At 42.2% G+C, this 15182-nt stretch overlaps 1 protein-coding gene across 5 annotated transcripts in view; it reads left to right on the top strand.

The window, feature by feature from the left end:
• Positions 1–14756, top strand: part of DPP6 (dipeptidyl peptidase like 6) — a 546530-nt gene extending 531774 nt beyond the window's left edge. For all 5 annotated transcript variants that reach the window (XM_031503790.2, XM_031503789.2, XM_021543891.3 and 2 more), the window contains exons 17-26: positions 1367–1414; positions 4451–4549; positions 6831–6900; positions 8603–8797; positions 9724–9778; positions 11056–11161; positions 11990–12048; positions 13316–13388; positions 13486–13559; positions 14523–14756. In XM_031503790.2, the coding sequence (XP_031359650.1) occupies positions 1367–1414; positions 4451–4549; positions 6831–6900; positions 8603–8797; positions 9724–9778; positions 11056–11161; positions 11990–12048; positions 13316–13388; positions 13486–13559; positions 14523–14669 (926 nt within the window). In that variant the 3' untranslated portion in view covers positions 14670–14756. The remainder of the gene's footprint in view (positions 1–1366; positions 1415–4450; positions 4550–6830; positions 6901–8602; positions 8798–9723; positions 9779–11055; positions 11162–11989; positions 12049–13315; positions 13389–13485; positions 13560–14522) is intronic.
• Positions 14757–15182: the final 426 nt, after the last annotated feature.

The following is a 15182-nucleotide window of genomic DNA, read 5'->3' as shown; positions in this document are numbered from 1 at the left end:
AGGTGGGATTGATCTCTCCTCCCAGGGAATAGTGATAGGGCAAGAGGAAATGGCCTCAAGTTTCACCAGGGGAGGTTTAGATTGAGTATTAGGAAAAATCCTTTCTCCAAAAGTTTTCCCAAGCATCAGAACTGGCTAGCCAGGGAAGTGATGGACCCCCTCCTGGAGGTATTTAAAAGACAATTAAATGTGGCACTGAGGGACCTGGTTTAGTGGTGGGCTTGGCAGTGCTGGGTTAATGGTTGGACTCAATCATCTTAGAGGTGTTTTCCAACCTAGATGATTCCATGGGTCTCTGATTCTGGGATCTCCCCACACGCATGGCATGGGAACCTCCTGGCCCTGCTGTTGGGATCTTTGCTGGGCACACAGATTGCCCCAGCTGCTCACACTTGCTGCTGTTGTACCACATTACACTGTGGGGAAAGGCAAGGAAAGTAAGATATCCACTGTCTCTGAGGTGGAGAATTCACCATTTCATCACTGCAGGGCTACTTTCACTGTCCTGGGCAGTACTGTCAGTCTCAAGGAAAAACCCACAAACAGGTATGGGAGCAACTGTGAGTGGCTGTCCTGGGTCAGCCCACCTTGGCCCAGTGTCCTGTGTCCAAGAGCAGTCCAGTAAGACAACTGAAGAGCAGGGAGAAGGAAGCTGACAACCATAATATGAGCTTGATCTCATGTAATAGCTCATTTTTCTATCAGCCACCTGATGGCTTTCTGAACAAGAAGATGAACCCAGATCACTGTGCTAAGGACTAAAGCACCCCACAGCATCCTGTGGTTGAAATTGTGGCATCCTGAATGCTGCAGCATCCTGTGGCAGTGAATTGTGTGGCTCACTCATGTACACTGCATAGTAATGATAATCCTCTTTGTATAACACTGACTGATTTCAATGCCCAAATGCTGCATTTTAAGACAGAATATGTGGCCCTTTCTAATGTGAGAGCCAAGCTGGTGTTTAATTCATTAAGAGAAAATAATATGCAAAACAGCAATATTTATCCAAAGCATACAAAATGTAAATGCTTTGTGCTGTGATGTTTGGGTGTCATTAGAATAATTTTAAAGGCAAGTGATTTAATTGTGTTTGTGCTAATTATAATGTTTACAAATTAGGGAAAGATGCATTTAGTGGTCTATTGGGAAAGAGCTTTGAAACCTTACATGTCTTTGAGTCTACAGTACTGTCATCTAGTCATAAACTCTTTCTAACACCAGTGTGATTTGCTTTTTAGATTACTCTTGCATGAAAAGCGAGTCTCAAGAGCCTTCAGCTCCATGGAATTCAAAACCAGGTTCACGTGTGTCTGTGTGTGTTTTGACAGAAATTTAACCAAGTTCTTTTCTTCTCCTTTTCAAGGTCCCCGTGTCCCGATGGTGACTGTTCACAACACAACAGATGCACAGAGTAAGAATGGGCTTGAGCTTTGCAACTCTTCAGAGAAAAGCAGCCAGGCAGGACAGTGAGATGTGGCTGCTTTTTGCTAAACTTACACTCCTGGGGACCCCAGACTCTGCCTAAATTCAAGTTTTGTGCAAGGCAAAGGGACTTGCAGAACTGTTGTACTGCCATCAAACAGCTGCTGTTTGGGGAGAAAAGACTGGTTGGGGCATGTTTGTTATCCTCTTCCTCAAAAAAATGCATAATTCAAATCTCTCTTTTTGTTAGTCTTCCTCTGATTTTGTTTTGCATCCCATATATAAGAAATAAGATAAATATAAAAAATATTTAGCCTAATCCGTGGTTTTAATAAAATCACTCTGATATGAATTATCAGAGATAATGCAGAGGAGCGAGTCCCACAAGTGGTGCCTCTGCCTGGTTCCCCGATCTGTCCATGGAGATTGTAGCACTTATTGTTTGGTAAAGCTTTGTCATGCTAATTATTTGCATCAATACAAAGCTGGAATTATTCCAAAAAGAGGTTTCTTCCCTCAAAATATTTGTCACTCTCTATAGCCTTTACCAGACTGGCAATGTAGAGTCCAAAAAGCCGTGGAGTTTCAGGGGTTCCACTCTGGCAGAGTGTGGCACTGAGTCTTGCATGAAACCAGGATTTATCTGCTCCCAACATTTTGATGGACAAAGAATTTAGCCCAGCTATTTCTATCTGCTTTATACACAGTAAAAGGCAGTGTATCAAGTATAAGTTTTGTTTATCTGAATTTACAGCAGCTCAATGCTATTGTCTCGAAAGACAAAAAGAAAAGAGAGTGAGGAAACAAAGAAATTTGGCACTCATACTAAAGATTTACTGTGAAATGCTGACCTGCTTCATTTCCCACTGAGGGTGGTGAGTGTCACAGGAAAGGCTTTTGGCACAAGGGAGTGTCAGGTCGTTCTTCCCAGCAGAGCCTGAGGTTGGCAGTGCCCCATCCAAGGATAACCCCAGAGCAGCCCAGCTGATGCCCACAAGGCCAGGAGAGTTTCTTCACACTGACCTGCAGCTCCAAAGTCTCTTTCTTTCTTTCTCCCCCACTTTAAATAAAACACCTGAATTTTACCATAGACATGGAAGGTGTCTGAGTGGCTATACCAGCATGGGATAGTGCTCTCATGAGTGGTGTTATACTCTCCTGTACAGTTTTATAAAATACTTTTAGGTGAATAAAATGACAGACAATATAAAACAGAAACAGTAAAATAAGGGCTTAAAAAACTAAAACAAAACACAATAGGACTGGTTTTATTTTGACAGATGCATATGGGCAGCATCTATTACACAGAGAACTTAATCTACTCATGTGCAGAACACATCCTCTACTGAAATTCATGATCTTCTGCATACAAACACCATTCCCCTTGGTTCTTTTCTATTTTACCCCCTCATTCTTTTGCTTTTGAATAAAGGGCAACTGGCAGTTGCATGTTACTGAATTTCATTATTTAATATGAGCCCATTACTCTATAAAGAGAGTCTGCCTCTGTATTCTGCAATAATCTGATAATAGTGATTTGCACTGAATATTAGAGAATGCTTACATTTAATTAAGCAATGACCATTTGTACTCCACAGACTCAAGCTCCCTGTGGTCCTAAAGCAAAAAGGAAAGTCCTTTAGGAGATATGCCAATCTTTTTATTTCCTCCACAGTCTTCCTGGCTTTCTGTGAATGCAATTATATGAACAAATAAAAGGGCTTGACTAAATTCCCCTACGTGGCAAGCCCCTTTCTGCTGATAAAGCTACTTGTGTGTGCCATAATTAAATGAGAATCTTAATATTTAACTAAATGTAATAGGCTGTTGCTTTGCCACTTTTGTGGGGGTTGTGGCCTTGATAAAGAGCCAGGCTTTGCAGAAGCAGGGTGAATAGTCACTGAACCAATATAGTACTGCTGAAAGATCTCTGAAATAATATTAACTGGAAAGGGCAAGGTTTTGTTTGCCTGCCCAGCAGAGATGGGCAGTGAGAGCAGGATAATCAGGTACCAAAAGTGTTATTTGAGGAGTTGGGATTACATATCTATTTATCAGTGTGTCTCAAAAGGGAAGTTACAGTCAGTGACACACACACAAAATGTGATGTGAAATCTCACACCCTCCTTGGGTTCATGTGGCAGAGATTATGCCCTGGTTCACACCCAGACTGATGCCAGGGGAACGAGCACTCCCTAGGCAGGATTCCCTCACCCCAGCCCTTGAATCCCCCCTCCATGGGGCTCAGGATCTTTGCCCACACAGGGAGACATTTCCCACCATGCTAGACACACAACCTGAAGTGTCCCCTAAAGAGGGACCCCCTCCCTGCCAGCTGGGAAGGACTTATTCATTCTGGTGCTGGAGGTGGCTGCTTTTCCTAAAAGCAGCAGGTAGAGCACATGGCCAGGATGAGGGGATAAAGGTTAAATCCCAGGAAGGAGGAAGGAATCCTCTATTTCAGAGCCAGCAGTCTTTGGGTCAGACACACAAGCAAAATGAAAAATTTTTGAAATATTCCAAAATCAAGACTTCTGCAAGACCTGGTGTTGCAGGTTTGTATGAGTTTTATCCACCTTCCTATCCCTATGGCTTCCCTTCCCATGGATTTTATCTTGCACAGCAGTACAGCTTTGGCTGAAGCCCTTCATAGTGTCCTCCCCTTCCTATTTATTTTGTATAATTTGGACACAGTCTTGAGGACTTCTTCATTTGAGATCTATCTTTGCATGGTGAGTGGATGTCTGACTGGGACCCATGGTAGTGTCCCAACAGAGCAGATCACCTTCCCACCTCCTGCAAATCAGCTGAATGTCACTGATTTCAGGACTGTAGCTTTTTGCCAATGCAGAACTTGGAAAGGGTTTCAAAGATTTTGCTGAATTAGACATCTGTGAGGTCTAGAAGGAAATTCGTTTGGAAAGACTCTTGTTTTATATTTATCAAGGTGACTATAAAATGTTAAAATGCATTTTTTTCACAAACTGTGCTAAAAGTTTTTGTGATCTTGTCCTTCTTCTTTCAGAAATTTTTGAGCTGGAGGTAAATGAAAATGTGCAGCTGGCTGTAAATGACAGGCAAATGCCTAAGGTAGAATACATGGAAATCAAGATAGATGATTACAGTAAGTAGCACCTTTCTTCTCACTTATTTTTCTCTTTCACTGCTATAGCTGTGAAATGATAGAGCCATCCTGGCTAGACTGGCAGGAGGAAAAATTACTTTGACTCTCAATAAACTCTCACAGTTTGCAAAGCACTCTCCTGGAATGTGCTACATAAGGAGGTTATTAGAGAGGCAGAATTTGATGAGAATTCAGCTGAAGAAAGGCAAAATGATAGGGTTGGGGTTCTTTTTTTCATCTTAAAACTTTTTCAGTGAAGAAAAAGCCACTCTAGGAAATGACATGGTGGGGTGCCCCATTGTTGGAAGCATTTGCCCTGGGTGTGTGTGTGTCATTTGAAATGGGTTTGGAGTGGGATAATGTGTGTGCTTGCTGCCTACAGCTGTGGCTGCCTCTCAGTGCACAACTGAGCTGCAGTGAAGGAAGATGACTCTTGCATGACTGCCCTGTGGAGTCACTCAGGATTCTTTGAAAAAGCCATGATTTGGGAGGGTTTAAAAAAAAAAAAAAGCTTTATGAGGAAAGACAAAGGAGATTTCACCTGGAGTAAAGAAAGCAGACACTTAGAGCAGTAGAGCAGTTTGCACCTGCAGCTGGTGTGTTATTTCTACCAGTTGCATAATCATTCCCCAGACATATGTGTATACATATATATATATATATATATATATGTGTGTATATATATCCCAAAGTGGGAGAGAAAAGCCTGGTGGCAAACAGCCAAAGTGTAAGCCTGTCTCTATAGCTGTACCTGAAAAAACCTAAAAAAACATCTCCTCTGGCTGTTAGCAGATACCTTCCCCATATGGGCAAAATCCACATATTCAGAAATGCACAAAGGCTCTCCAAAATCCCAGCCTGCATGTATGGTGGCAACTCTAGAACAAAACCCCAAAGGCTCTGGGCTCAAAGTGTGGCCCATGATGTTTCCCATGCCAGGAAGTTTGCATTTCTCAGGCCACAGGCAGCAAGCTGTGCTGGGAGCAGGTTACTGATTGCAGCCATTTCCAGATGTTATAAAATGTGAAGCAAAGGCTGAGAGATGGTTGCCATTTGAAAAGATCACACTAAAATGTTCTGTTTGCCACATGGGCATAAGAAACATAAACCAGTGCATAAAATAACAGGAACAGACATGCACTTCCAAGTTTTATGGACAGGAAAGGATGGATAAAGAACCCATATTTCCCACCATCAGCCAGCTCATGTGAGACTGGCAGTTTATTAGGGATAATTCAGCTTGATACTAGTTTTTTTAATGCAGGTCTCATTGCCATTCTTCTCATTTAACCAAAAATATATTTGTATGTAATAAATACAAACTGGCCATCCCTGTATTTCCAAAGCTTTGGGCTAAGCAGCCTTGAGAACACTGCATGTAGCACTTTGTAAGATTTAAAGTCAAGTGATGGTCTTCTTGGCTGTCCCTGGGCCCTTGATCCAATTTGCAGCTATTAGCATTCAGATGGAATAACTAATTAGGCAGAGTGGCAGGCAAGGATTGCAAAGCAAACCACTTAAGCCATGCTGCTAATCTGTGTATTAATCTACTGAAAATGCTCCTAATACTGATTTAATTGCTGAGCCTTTGCTAATCTAGATTGTAGTTAACATTTCAAAAATAAATGTGCTGTCATTGATGCAGAGACAATTTTGGGTACAGATACAAAGCCACAGGAATTTCATTCAGTTAAAAGAAGCTTTAGTGATCACACCCCTCCTTTACATTGGTTCTGTACCAGTGTAACTTGGGCTTCAGCACCTTTGCCTCCTGTTTACAACAAAATTTAACCCTTTGGAAGTTAGGATTGTTTCTCCTACTTGTTTCTCCCTCTGTCTTGACACCATTATAGCAAAATAATTCAATTTCTCTGCCCCGGCCACCATACTTAATTGGGTTTTAAATTACCATTTTCATTGTCCATTTTCCTCCTTCTCTGCTGCCCTGAAATATTGATTTCTGTCTGCGTCACTCATCCAGCTGCCAAAAAAGGAAAATTGTAGCTATTGACAGATGTTAATTGAACACTGTAAAAGGGATGCATGACTGAGCAGCTTGCACTGTACTCCCCATTTACATTTCTTGTCACCTCAGCTATCACAATATGGGTCTTTTCTTTGGCAACATCTGTGTTTCTAAGGTAATATTTGCTACAGCCTCTGAAGAAATGCCATTTTGATCCTACTTATCTGTGTCCAGAACACCAGAAAAATGTTTTGGAATCATATTAGCATTCCCACATCAAAGACATGTTGTTATTTGTTATCTTTTTTTGCTTAGGATTGCCAATGCAGATCTTAAAGCCAGCAACCTTTGCAGACACCGCTCACTACCCCTTGCTTTTGGTTGTGTAAGTTCTCTCTTGTCCTTTCTTTCTGTCCACATCATCAGGGCAGCTTGGAAACCTTGGCCATGATCAGAAACTTTTAAGATATGTTTTGTACAAGGAATGCCAGAGTCCAGAACATTGGTTCCTACCCCATCTCACTTCACAGCTGAGAGAGGCCAGATGTTCACCCCTTCTTTCCCATCTTTGAGCCAAGGTTTTCAGCTCTCAGGAGGGCAGCCTTTTGAAATCCTGCATAGCAAATTTTTCATTTTGTGAAGGCATTTCATGCACACTTCGATCACTTGTGGGGCAGAAATGGGAGGAGGAGGAACACAAGATGTATTTTGGCTTCCTGTCCCAGTGCTTAGGGCATCCGCCCTGTGATTAACAGGTAATTTTAGAGTGGAGTTCAGTCAGGCTTACTAGAGCTTATATTTTATGTGCCCTCATGCAGAAATCATTCCCTTTTAAGTGCTGGTGTTGGCTGAAGTTACAGTAAAGAGAGAGCTGGAAACCTTTGAATATCTCCACAAAGTTTGCATTTATATTAAATAGGTAGGTTTTCCTCCTGGCAGGCAGAGCAGATGGGTATTTCTTTATGCAACATTTAGTAATAATAATACACATTACAGAGTGGGTTTTTTTGGCATTTTGGAAAGAAACTGAGGGAGAGAATTCACTGACCTTGGAAGAACGTGTTTGGCCCTGGCTGCATCCCAGTGCATCCCTTGCTGCCTGCCAGGGAACAGCCCATGAGAGAAAAGCCTCATTGCAGGAGAGGTGAATGCCTGGTGAATGCCTGTGCCACCCTGCACAACTCTCCATGAAGGACAAAGCCCTGCAGGGAGCTTGTTGTTTCATCATGGAATTAATTACTGTGGAGAAAACATGTTTCATTACCAAAGTGCTCAAGGAAGATTGGCTCTCATCAAGCACCCAGCACTTGATTAGGCTGCCTCTGGAGCTGGGTGGGCTGGGGTCTCACTTGGATAAATGCAAATGACTGGAGTCACTTGTGCATTAAATTCCTGCAGTGAAGGGCCTGATGTCTCTGAGAACCCCAAAAAGGACAAAAAAATGGATAAAAACGCCAGTGACTCTACAGTAATCCCAGCCTAAAGATACTGCTTAAAGTCATCATCATCATCCCTTGTTTTTTCTGAGCTGCCTGAATGAATTAGGGTCTGTATTTCCCAAGGCAGCTCCCCTGTACAGGATCAGACCCTAAGCAGAAGGGTGAAGAGGAGGTCTTGCCCACTCCTTTTCCCTTCTCACCAATTTTGGGCCAAACTGGACATAATTAAGCTGTTTTTTATAACTTCCAAAAAGTCCTTACCCTCTGTATTTTTGTGAAGCAGCGATGACAGAACCACTTCAGCAGAAATTTAAGAAGAGCTTTGGGGAATGTAGGAAATAGATATACATTAGAGTGGGCATAAAAAGGGGACAGCTCAACTGATGCCTGGTTACTCACGGCAGGAATCCTGACCAGTTAGAGATGTGCTTGCTGGTGTGGTTCAAACCACAGCTTAGAGGCTGCTGTGCACAGAGGGAGGCAGATCCAACCTGCAGCTTCCACCCAGCCTCAAAACCCATCCCACACAATCACCCTCCTGCACGCCATCCTTGCAGAAACCTTTGCCCTGCACGATGGGGCAATCCCACAGCCCTGGGGGGGTTGTTTGGTGTTGTTGCCTTTCCTCGATGGCCATTTCTGTTCCAGAGATGGGACACCTGGCAGCCAGAGCGTCACGGAGAGGTTCGAGGTGTCGTGGGAGAGCGCCATGGTCAGCTCCCACGGCGCCATCGTGCTCAAGTTCGACGGGCGCGGCAGCGGCTTCCAGGGAGCCAAGTTACTGCACGAGGTCAAGAGGAGGCTGGGCCTTCTGGAAGAGAAGGATCAGCTGGAAGCTGTCCGGTGAATGGCACTGTTATTGGAGAAATTAATTCATTGTGATAATTAACCCGAGACTCGTTAGTCCTGGTTGTGTTAACGGTGTGTGGGGTAGAGCAGGGAGGGAGGGATGATGTTGTACATGGGAGCTCATGTCAACCAGAGTGAAGGGAGGAAAACAAGCCTTAAACAGAGCTCAATTAGAGCACACTTATCTGTATCACATGTTCAAAGCCTATTTATTTTTAGCTCTGTACAGTCATACAGCTACAAACAAGTAAGCTTGAATATCTGTTCCTACATTAATCTTTTGCTTGCCTGTTAGTTGGAAAAAAATACGTCTTTAAATCCTTAAACTTTTTAAACAGAATAACCAGGGCAAAACCCTAAATGTCAAGTCCTGTCATATTGTTAGATTTATTCTGCTCATAATCACGTTAAAACCAATATCAGAGTATTGCAATAGCTGTGCAATAGCTTCCAGAAGTAGTGCAGGTTATTTGTTGCTATTTCTTGGTCAAATCCAACACATGAGGTTGCAAGATTAAACCAGAGAGATTCATGTGAAAGCAGCTTCACCTGATTTAGATTGTCTGCATCAAGAGGGAAGGGCTTTAAACTGAAAAGGGGCAGGTTTAGATTAGATATCGGGAAGAAAATCTTAGCTGAGAGGGTGTGAGAAGTGTCACAGGGTACCCAGAGAAGCTGCGGATGTCCCATCCCTGGAAGTATTCAAGGCCAGGTTGGATGGGGCTTGGAGTGACCTGGGATAGTGGAAGGTGTCCTTGCCCATGGCAGAGAAGTAGAACTGGATGAGCTTTAAGGTCCCTTTCAACTCAAACCATTTTTTCTGGGGACAGTTTAATTTAAAGCTGATTAAAATCACACTGTTTTTGCTCTTGAAGGGAAAAATATTTTTAACCCATTGCTTTTCCTCTCTCGTGTTCTAGGACAATGCTGCAGGAGCATTTCATTGATAAAACGAGAGTTGGTGTGTTTGGGAAGGTAATGTTCTGACATTGCTCTTCTCTGCTGTCCCAGCTGGCTGATATGGCTAAACAGCTGAGTTAAACCCTGACTAATAGAATGTTAGTGGTGATTCTTTTATTATTATTTATTTTTTGATAGCCTGCACCTTGCCCAGTGATGTTAAAGATGGAGGCTTTCATTTCAGCAATGTTCTCATCAATGACTTCTCTCAAATTAACTCCCAAGTGAAAAAAGTGACTGTTGCTCAGAAAACATCATCAGATAGTTCATTATTTTTTCCCATTGCAAACTTTCATTTCGTTTTCACCTTGTCTCCTAAAGCCTGTGGGTACATCTAACTCATGTGTACAACAACCCTGTGGATTTTGGAGGCTGATTTGCTGTGTGTGCCTGGCTGAGAAACAGCCACTGTAAAATACACACAGTTTGAGAGGAGAGTGGGACTGCAAGTAGAAATTGTTTACTTGGGAGACAAGGGCTTGGAGTGGGCGAGGAGAGCTGCAGGTAGAGCAGCATCTCTGCAGGGAATTGTTAACAGGCTGGCAGCAGACGCTGAAATTGTGATGCTCATTTTAAGTAGAGAAAGTCTGGGGTAAACATATTGGAGAATTAACGTATCTGGTTAGAGCTACAGCCATAAAGTGAGATGAAAAGGGTCAGCTCTTGGGCACACAAGCCTCCTGCCTTCAGGAGGGTGCCAGCCATGTCACCAGGTATAGTAAAAAATATAAGTATAGTAAAAAGTGAAGCAGACCCTGACTCAGGGGAGAAATTATGTCTGGCTCCAGATCAGAAGGCTGAAGGATAGCTTTATTAAAACTATACTATATTACATTAATATACTATTTAAAGAGATAGTATCCTATTCTACATACTTACTTCTTACTTACCTAACTGCAACTTGTGACTCTGTGCTGAGAGCCCGAGCCACAGCTGGATCCCAGTGGTCACTGACCCCAAACAACCTTCACCAGAACCCAACCCAGCCATCACTGCAGGTAAACAATCTCCACACCACATTCCACATGGGCAAAACAAAGGAGCAGAGATAAAGATTGTTTTCTCTTCTTCTCTCTGTGCTTCTGAGACAGAATTATGTCTCTCTGTCCAGAGAATGTGAATGTCACAACCGGGGAGCTGTCCCTTGGTTTGTGTTTTTCCAGGGCAAGGTGTTAAAGGCTCTGTAATGGCCAAGCATTTGCTGCAGTGTCTCAGCTGCTCTGTTTCTGTACCCAAAAGCAGCAGTGTCTCCCAGCAGGAACAGTGATGTCCCTGTCCTGTTTCTGTTCCAGGATTATGGTGGTTACCTGAGCACTTACATGCTTCCAGCTGGTGAAGACAACCAGGTGTTCGCTTGTGGAGCTGCTCTTTCCCCAGTGACAGACTTCAGACTATATGGTAAATCCCTTCCCCAGTCCACAGACCCTCCTGATGACCACAAATTATATTTCTTCCTTATCCTTTCCCACTTGCCATCTTTCTTTCCCAAAATCCTGCTTATTTTATATTCTGTGTCTTTTTAGGAGTAGCCATAAACACTTTTTCCCCATTAAAGCAGTTTAACTGGCACCAATGGGACCAGCCAGTAATCAAATCACATTATTGCTACTTTTAAATAAAGGAGAATTGTCTTTAAACCCCTCCAGCCTTTGCCACCAACCAGCCCCACTGCCTTGGACATGCTTCCTTGCTGCCTGAGGCACCCATCCATGCAAGCTGAGGTCCAGTCTGCCCAGCCCATCCTGCCTCTGACCACAGCACTACCCTGCACATGGTGGTCCTTTCTCTCAGGGATAGCAGCTCCCTTTGCACTTAGTGCCAGTGAAAATCAGGGGCTGCCAGGGAAGTCAGTGGTGTTCAGCCAGACTTCAGGAGCTCTACAGTTTTCCCTGAGACCAAAGGAAACTTGCTGCTGATGGAGAAGGCCCTGTGTGAAAGGAGAAAGGGACACAACATGATAGAGCTCTTCTATCTCAGTTGCATTAACAAAGAAAGAAAAAAGAAAGGTTTTTCTGTGACTTATTTAGAAACCAGAAGTACGTGGTGATAAAGACAGACTGTGGTATCACACATATCCTTAGTGCATTTTCAAAATCTTTTAGAAATGCATCCTCTATAATTAAGGCCATGTTAGAAAATAAGGTGTTTTTTAGCATTTGCCATATTTGACTCAGAAGCACCAGTGTATTCATGACTGAAAGTGATATTTTCATTTTTCTCTTTAAGCTTCAGCCTTTTCTGAAAGATACTTGGGCTTGCACGGGGTTGATAACAGAGCATACGAGGTAACTGCATGGACACTGCATTTCCCTGATAAAATGTGAACTGAGTCTTAACTCTCCCTCCATGTGTTCTTCTTTGGGGAAGAAGCAAGGTTATGCAAGAGGGACTCACTAGTGGAGCTCTGAAGGTGTCCTTCAGCCTGCTTACTGCTTTTCTTGTCTTAATCATAATCATGGATAAAGTTTTTATTGATTAGCCCTTGTATCTGCCTCTCTAAATTGGGTAAATACAGTTTTAGAGATTGAAGGAGCTGAGTGACTCAAATGTGCCCAAGAGGACACAGTGTCACGACCTCCTTGAAAGTTCTTGCCAATGGTGTTGCCACTTTGATTTTCTCTGAGACAAACAAATTCAAGTGAAACTCAGTTTGACTTTCTTAAACTTTCAGAGAGGCAGAACTCTGTGCCAGAACTGAGCAGGACATGGAAAAGGAAACACAGCACCAGTTAATAAAGACATTGCTTAATATACATGATGGGATCAGTTGGATCCTGTGCTGAAATTACTTGGAAGCAAAACCAGATAAAGAATAGTCACACAAACAAAATTTGTTATAGAGAAAATCTAGTTCAGCTTCTAAGCCTTGTCTCCAGGCAGAAGATGTGAAGGTAGCAAAGGTCTGGCACTGTTCTCACAGAGAAAGCAGATACCACCCTGTGCCCTCACAAGGGAAGATTTATCCTGGCTACCTAAACTGTGAGTCCATTGTCTCTCAAAATTCACACTCATAATCTCTACATTACTGTGAGAGCTTTTTGTTCTTTTAGAAATTGTTTGTATTTATATTCCCTTGTGCATCTGAAAGACTGCTGAGGGCAAAGGTGTTCTCAACAGTGGACACTTGAATTTCATATCAGATCATCCCCCAGGCTGTCAAAACTCATTGAAGTTGACTTTCAAAACACACCAAAGTCCCTCCAGATGCATGAACTGTTATTAGGCATAGGCACCTGGGCACACTTTTCATCAGTGTTTTTTATTCACTTTGATATTTTCCATGTATTCTACAGTTCAGGCTTTTATTGAATATTATCAGAACAGAGGAGGGTCTCTGGCATGTTCCTGCTGCTGACACTGCCCTGCCAGCACAGGGTAGGGACCTGTTTTACCTCTGGATTTATATAAGTAGCCAGGAGAATATGCTGTGCTGCTGTCTGCTTGTTATCCTGTGATAAAGTATTAAATGAAAATAAGCACTTCTATTGCCTCCATATAAATTGCTAATTTCTAGCAAGTTTTTTAATCTTATTGCAACCTTTACCTTCACAGATCAGCAAATTATCACACAGAGTCTCACTACTAAAGGACCAGACATTTTTGATCATTCATGCTACTGCTGATGGTAAGTTAGCCCATCATTTGAGCTCATTCTGTTTGTGATAGCTTTGATTTTTGTTAATTAAATGTGTCTCTTTAATGATTACAATCTGTTTTTACAGAAAAAATCCATTTTCAGCATACTACAGACCTTATCACACACCTAATTAGGGCAAAGGCTAATTACAGCTTGCAGGTACAGTATATGTTTCTTTTTTTCCTATTTGAACAGTTATTTCCCTATTTGAACTCAAGCAGCTGTTATGAAGCAAGGTTTGAAAAACCTCTTGCAAACTCAGGCTGGCAGTAGAAGTAGCACCAGCATATAACAGGTTTTTATCAGCCCCATGCTTATGTGACATCAGTGTTTTGGTCTGACAGTTGTAGAGCAATTATTGAATTACAGTGAATTAGGCTGTGAGGGACATATCCCTAAGGAATTGATGCATGTTGACTTTTTTTGGGAACAGAACAAATTCAGGATGACTTTCAGGGAAACAGGGTTTTAAATTAAATCAGCCAGAAAAGTTACAAATATATATGTCACCTAAATCTGATATCCCACTGTGAATGGCACAGTTCCACTTTCCACCAAATTATATCTCTGTTTTGCTGAATGGTTCATGTCTAAGCCATTAAATCTTTGAAAATGAACCCACCCTAGCATCCCTGCCTAGACAACCCCTTGTGATCCTCTTCAAGTTACCTGCTCCACTTTATTGAGAAGTTGATTTTAAACTATTTAATTTCTGGCTTCACTACTTTTTTTTCAATTTAATTATTTCTCCAGAAATATTTATTATATTTTTGCTTTAAAGCCCTCATTTTAGTCAGTATAACCTAATGCCATTTCTCTCCAAAACTGCACAATTTTTTGGTTTTCACAAGGAAAGTGTGGGCTGGTTCTTCTTAGACTGAACCTTTCCAGGACAGAGTTAAATGGAAAATCCTCTAATTCAAAAAGTTTCCTTGTGAAGAAGATGCCAGTCTGCACTCAGAGCACTGTGATGCCCAAACTTCCCTGGGCTCACGAGCATCCATGGGAAGCCCTGCGGTGGTGAGGAGATACAGTGTGTTTGCAGATCAAGCTGCAGCTCTGGGTGGTCAGTCCTGAGACTTTCAGCTCTGAAAAGTGTGTATTTACCTGTTCTTTTTGCAGATTTACCCTGATCAAAGCCATTACTTCAGCAATGCAGCCTTTGAGCAGCACTTGTACCAGTCCATTGTCAACTTCTTTGTGGAGTGTTTCCAGGTTCCAGACAAACTCCCACTAGCCCCACTGAAAGAAGAGGAGGAAGATGATTAACCCTACTTGTCCGTGCTAAGCACAAGGCAGATATCTCTGACAATATGCAACTGGATCCTTTTCCTGAAAAAAGAGGTGTTGTTAGCATGTATTAAAAAAAAAAAAAAAAAAAAAAAAAAAAAACTGAAAGCAGCTCCTCTGCTTTACTTGACAGCAACTCCTTCCTAAATGGAAGAACATTAAGCATGGTGAACTCAGCAGAAACTGCTGTCTGAAATAAATCCATCACAACCAACATCTTCTTTCTCTTTGGTTGGTTTTTGGGGTTTTTTTTCTGTCTTTTTTTTTTTTTTTTTTTTTTTTTTTTTGCCACAAAATGACTTCTACAGTGAAAATGTTAAGAAGTTGAACTTGAAGGAACACCCCAAGAAACCACTTTGAGGACTGGAAGATTTGATGTCTCTTTGCAGTCAAGCAGTAGCAGTGAAATCCATCATCCACATTAAGGTTACTATAGTTAGCATCACACTGTGTCAGAACAAAAAACCTAATCTAATAAATGGAGATTATAGC

This window comes from Lonchura striata, chromosome 1 (genome assembly GCF_046129695.1).
Source record: "Lonchura striata isolate bLonStr1 chromosome 1, bLonStr1.mat, whole genome shotgun sequence".
In the NCBI taxonomy this organism is placed as follows: domain Eukaryota; kingdom Metazoa; phylum Chordata; class Aves; order Passeriformes; family Estrildidae; genus Lonchura; species Lonchura striata.
This window is presented reverse-complemented; position numbering and strand designations above follow the sequence as displayed.